Source organism: Stenella coeruleoalba (genome assembly GCF_951394435.1).
Source record: "Stenella coeruleoalba genome assembly, chromosome: 15".
NCBI lineage: Eukaryota > Metazoa > Chordata > Mammalia > Artiodactyla > Delphinidae > Stenella > Stenella coeruleoalba.
In genome coordinates, this window is record NC_137161.1 from 28,231,362 (window position 1) to 28,237,361 (window position 6,000).

Genomic DNA, 6,000 nt, shown 5'->3' on the forward strand with positions numbered 1-6,000 from the left:
CCCAAAATTTCATCAACTGATGAATGTATAAAGAAAATGTGGTGTGTGTGTGTGTGTGTGTGTGTGTGTGTGTGTGTGTGTGTGTGTATAAACGGAATACAACTCAGCTGTAAGAAAGAATGAAAATTTTCTATTTGCAGCAACATGGATGGACTTGGAAGGCATTGTGCTAAGTGACGTAAGTCAGACAAAGACAAATACTGTATGATATCACTTATATGTGGAATCTAAAGAATACAACAAACTAGTTAATATAACAAGAAAGAAACAGACTCACAGACATAGAGAAAAAACTAGCAGGGAGAGGGAAGGTGGGAGGGGTCATATAGGGGTAGGTGATTAAGAGTTACAAATTATTATATATAAAATGAGCTACAAGGATATACTGTACAACACCAGAAATGTAGTCAATATTTTATAATAACTATAAATGGAGTATAACCTTTAAAAATTGTGAATCACTATATTGTACACCTGTAACTTATGTAATATTTTACAGCACCTATATTTCAATAAAAAGGGGTAGTATAAACAACCTAAAATTCCATTAATGGATGAAAGGATAAACAAAATGTGATATATATGTATATATTTGTATATATACACATAAATATATATGAAATATGTATGAAATATATTCAATATATTTCAGCCCTAAAAAACAATGATATTCTGACACCTTCCACAGCATATATGAACATTAAAAATATGCTCAGTGAAATAAGCTAGATTCAAAAGGAAAATAGACGATTCCACTTATATGAAGTCCATAGAATAGGCAAATTCACAGAGAAAAAGTAGAATACGGGTTACCAGTGGCTGCAGGGGAGGAGAAATGGGGAGTTATAGCTTAATGGATACAGAGTTTCTGCTACAGATGTTGAAAGAGTTCTGGAAATGTATACTGGTGATGGTTTCACAACATTGTGAAGGAACATAGTGCCACTTTGTAACCTTCAAAATAGTTAAAATGGTAAATTTCATGTTATGTATATTTTAATGCAATAAAGGATGTGAACCGAAATAAGATGATTGCCCCATGCAGAGCCTTTGAATTGGACTAAATAGCTCAAAATAAAATAAAATGTGTGGTTCTAAACGCTGATACATTTGAGAAACCTACAAGTGAATGGGGAGATGGAACCGTGGAGGCAAGCAAGGAAACAGTAAACTCCAAAATCGTGTTTTGTAAAGAACTGTGGGTGGTTGACTATGTTTGGACAATGAGTTATGAGTTGAAGGGACATGAGTCACCACTGGGCCAATCATTTAACTACAGTTGCAAGTTTTCCAGGTTGATTTCACAGCCTCACTGACTACCAAGTTTCTGGAGATACAGAGAAATGTAAACACATTTCATCTTCTCTGAAATGTCCTACTAAACAGGCATGGGTCTAACTGCAGAGATATAAACCAGAGGAGCAGGCTGTTGTGGCGCCACAAGCAAATCCTCTGTTCTTTTCTATTTCTTCCCTACTCCTTAGGGAGAAAATTTGTGGTTCACCTTTGCAGAGTGTGAGCTGGTAAACCCACCCACTAAGCACTGTTTCTAACCAATCATGCCACCTAAGGAGGGCACATGCTATTACAGGGCAGGTCCTGTGATGTGTCAAGAATATCAAGTGGTTTGGGTTTTTAAGTCTGGAGAAGAAGAGTGAGGTCAGGGAAGCTGAACTGCTAAGACAAAAATGGGAAGAAATATGAAAGAATGTTGGAGGGAGAAATGAAAGGAGAGGAGGAGAAAAGAGGGATCAGAGAGTTGAGAGGAGCCAGGGGATAGCAAAAACTCTACAATCTGTGTATCAATAATTCTCCTATTACCTCTCTGGTCTAGGCCTTTTCCCTGAACTCTGGACTTGTATGTCCAACTATCCACTCGTCATCTTCTTTGGATAGAAATAAACATCCCACAGTTAACACATCTAAAACTGAACTGAACTTCCCCTAAACCCTCTATATCTCACCTGAATACCCTTTCTTCTTCCAGATGCTCAGGTCTCAAAACCTTGGAGCTTTTCTCTCCCACCACAAATCCTACACATCAAGAAATCCTGTTGCGTCCTCTTCGGCGTGCATCCAGAATCTGAACTCCTTCTCTTGTCTCTACCAGGTACTCTCCAGGTGCAACCCACTTTTATGTTTTTTTGAATGAATGTCATGACCTCAAATGCTCTAGTTGCCTCTGTCTGTGTCCTCTGCAGTCTATTCTCAACGAAATGCTAGAATAAATTAAAACTCATGTTAGATCATGTCACTTCTCCCTTCAAAACTCTGCAATAGCAATGATTTCACTCAGAGCAAAAGCCCAAATCCTTAAACACAGGAGGATGATTCTACTTTCAGGACCTTTGCACATGCTGTTTCCTGTCAGGAAGTCTCCTCCCCCAGAAAACCACATGGCTCACTCCAGAACCTTCTTTCAATCTTGGCTCACATTTCCCCTTCTAAGTGATGCCCCCCGCCCCAACAAGACTACCAGGTTTAAAATACATCCCCAGCTACAGATTCTCCAAATTCTGTCATCTGGCTACTCTTTTTTTTTTTTAACACGTATCACTTTCTAATATACTACATTATTTACTTAATTATAAGTCTATTGTTTATTGTCACTTCTTCCACTAAGATAAATACCCATGCAGGCAACTACTTTGACTTTTATTCACCAAGGCACCCCATGTTCCTATAAGAGTTCCTGGCATATAGTAGTATGCAAAAAATATATGTATGTTGTGGGAATTGCCCAGTGTGACATCTCTCTGAGGCATTTAATTCTAAGTGGGTAATCTCTGTGAAAATTATGTCAGAAACTGAGTTTCTCATGTAGATGAGTTGGTGAAAAACAAAAAGGAACTTGCATAAGAGCAGAAGAGCCCAGAAAAAGGCAAACCACAAACCCTCTTCCCCACACTCCACACTTCTACACACCCATTGGTAGAAACTGAAGAAATCTCATGGGATGGAAGCAGGGCCACAGTATCAAGAAGAGCAATTGTTAAAATCAAGAGCTCTAGTATGAGATTGCTTGAGTTCAAATCATACCTCTGCCATGTACCACTGAGTGACCTTGAATTTCTCCTTGCTCAGTTTTCTTATCTGTAAGGTAGGGGTGACAAGAGTATCGAGCTTGGATATAATGATTACATGAGTTAACAGCTGTGGGGATTTCCAGCAGTGTCTGGCATACAATGAGTGTTCAAGAAAATGAATAGTTATTACTCATTAGATTTCTTGAAGCACGGAGGCTTCAACTAGCATTCAATGATATAGCTATAGATAGTTATAGATATGGATATAAATATAATTACAGATACAGATATGGATATGAATATATAGGTCATATAGGCAAGAGTCTCTGTGTCTTTGATATCCCCTTTTCTTCCTCACCCCTATCCAGCATGGAAGAGTGGACTCCAAGATAGTAATGCACAAAATTCTACTCATTTACCAGGAGAGAAGTTTTCTTGTCTTGGGTGTGGGTAAGGGGTAGATTTATAGAGAAGTAGAAAAGGAGGGATGTTGCTGAAATACAGCAAAGACTAAACATCTGATCATATCATCTCATGTACACTGAAAAATGATTTAAGGGAAAAATAAGGAAGTCTTTTTGAAATCCAATGTGTCTGGGAACAATTCCTCACACCCACTTATACACATATATACACACATGCACACATTAATACATGCATCCACAAACATATATTAAAGTGTAACCTAGTATGCTAGTGTACTGGTTGTTTTGAGGATCAAATGAAATTAACACACATGTTTAAAGCTTAGTGAAAAAAATTTAACACATAGAAAAACCATCCAACACATCATTGACAAAAATTTGGGAGTACACATTGCAAGATTTTAACTCTGCTGTCCTCCAAGTGGCATGATGGGTGATGATAAATCTATTGTTTCCTTCTCAGAATTTTCTGATTTTTCTTCCATTAGCCTTCTCTGAGAAGCTGAGCAGCACAACATGGTTAAAAGAATCAACTCTGGAGCTGTATGGCCTGGACAAGAATCCTGTGCTCCACTGCCTTAGATAGGTGATGTCAGGCAAGTTACTGTCCCTGCCTCAGTTTCCCCATCTGCAAATCAGGGATAATACTCATAGCTACCACACTAGGATGCTGTGATTAACAAGGATTAAACAAGTTAATACACACAAAGCTGTCATTGTTGGTGTTTGAAGCATCATCTGTTTCAATGCCTCTGGTAACCAGCTGCAGGCAATGGATCCACAGAGAAAATGCTCAGATCCCTGATTTCATGCTCTTGAATAATGCCCAGTCCTTGGACTTCTGTGGACTTCTGCCCAGGTGGCACACCCATGTTTACATTTAAGACCTAAAAGTGCAGGGGCAGGGGGAGGTCCAGGGGTCAGGGAAAGGGGATTCTACCCCAAGGAATTCTTACCTGTGAGTCCCAGCAGTAGAGTCAGCAGCAGGCAAGGAGGAGGATGGTTGGACAAAGAGACAGGGATGGGCATCGTGGAAGCCTGCTCTGTCCAAATGTGTGTCCTGGGGAGAACCTGTACTTCTGTGCTCTGTGGAAAGGAAGGAAGCCCCACCTCCCAATGATGTAAGAGGAAGTGCCTATGATGGGATGAAATGGCTGTGAGATCTTAATCCGCTTCTAGGTTATAGACAGTTCCTGCTTCAGATGGTGAAATGGAAATCAGGCAGAGAAATCAGATGGAAAGTGAGGAGTTACTCATCTTATGTTTTCAGACAGATTGGACAAGCCTAACAGAAATAAACTTGCTCCCTACTTGGGGTCTCTGTTCTCTCCACTGGGCCCCTCACTCCATTCATGGTGAACCCCTATTTGGAAGCCCCAGGCAAACTCACAGATCCCAAGAAGGATCTGTGGTTGTGGGCTGTGTTCCAAAGTCCCAAGCCCAGGAGGCTAGGATGTGGCTGGCTTGTGGCCTCATTCTGGAACCTACCTCAACAAAGACGAACTCAACTGAAACAAGGAAGAGGGTTCTCCAGGGCCTCTCAAATATGGGGTGGAACTAGATCTGCTCCTGAAATGACTTTCTATTCCAACCCTTTATTGATATAACTGGTAAAACTTAGCCCAAAAGCACAGTGCAATGAGGACCTCAGAATTTGTATCACCTGCATCTAAAAAAGGAATTGTTTCCTACTTCTTTCAGGAGAGGAAGTGGGTTATAGGACCCAGAAATTATACTCCCAGGCATTTATCTAAGAGAAATGAAAACTATGTCCACACAAAACTGGTGCAGATATAGCAAATTTCTTTGTAAAGCAAAAAACTGGGAAAAAATTAAAATGTCTCACAGCAAGTGAACAGTTTAACAAACTGTGGTGCGTCCATAGCAGGAAATACTACTCAGCAATACAAAGGAATAAGCTATATATGTGTGTAACAACTGAAAGTCTCTTGAAGGCATTATGTTGAGTAAACAAAGACAATCTCATAATATCAATTCCACTGATATAACAGTCTCAAAATTATATATAAGGAGAAAACAGAATGGCATTTGCCAGAGGTTTGGTTTGCTGAGGATGTGCCACTTTAAAGGGCTAGCACATGGGAGACTTTGTGGTCATGGAATGTTCTGCATCCTGACCATGGTGGTGGTTACACAAACATACACACAAGAGGATCAACGTGAAACAAAACTGAGAATGTTACAAACTCAGCTATTATTAAGAATTTCATAGACACAATAACATAGACACTGTCTATTAAGTTATCCAAAACTATGCTTATTTTAGGATGATAAGGATATAAAATGTGTGTATGTGTCATGAGGTCAGGAGTAACAAAACATTACATACCCATCTTCCATAGTGAGATATCAATAAATAATGCCTAAGAGTGAGAAAACAAGAAGTGCTATAGAAGAATGCTGTATGACATTTGACATTAAAACCTAAAATAATCAGTTAAAAGATTTGAAAGTGGTTTCTTCTCAGAGGTGGAAAATGGCAGAAGGTTAGAGAGACTCAAGTTTTCATATGTAGAACTTGTAGAACT

General features: G+C 39.4%; 1 protein-coding gene across 1 annotated transcript in view; it reads right to left on the reverse strand.

The window, feature by feature from the left end:
• Nucleotides 1–4,497, reverse strand: part of LOC307198557 (tyrosine-protein phosphatase non-receptor type substrate 1-like) — a 40,149-nt gene extending 35,652 nt beyond the window's left edge. Inside the window, exon 1 of the mRNA XM_079945535.1 lies at nt 4,408–4,497. Coding sequence (XP_079801661.1) covers nt 4,408–4,480 — 73 coding nt within the window. The 5' untranslated portion in view covers nt 4,481–4,497. The remainder of the gene's footprint in view (nt 1–4,407) is intronic.
• Nucleotides 4,498–6,000: the final 1,503 nt, after the last annotated feature.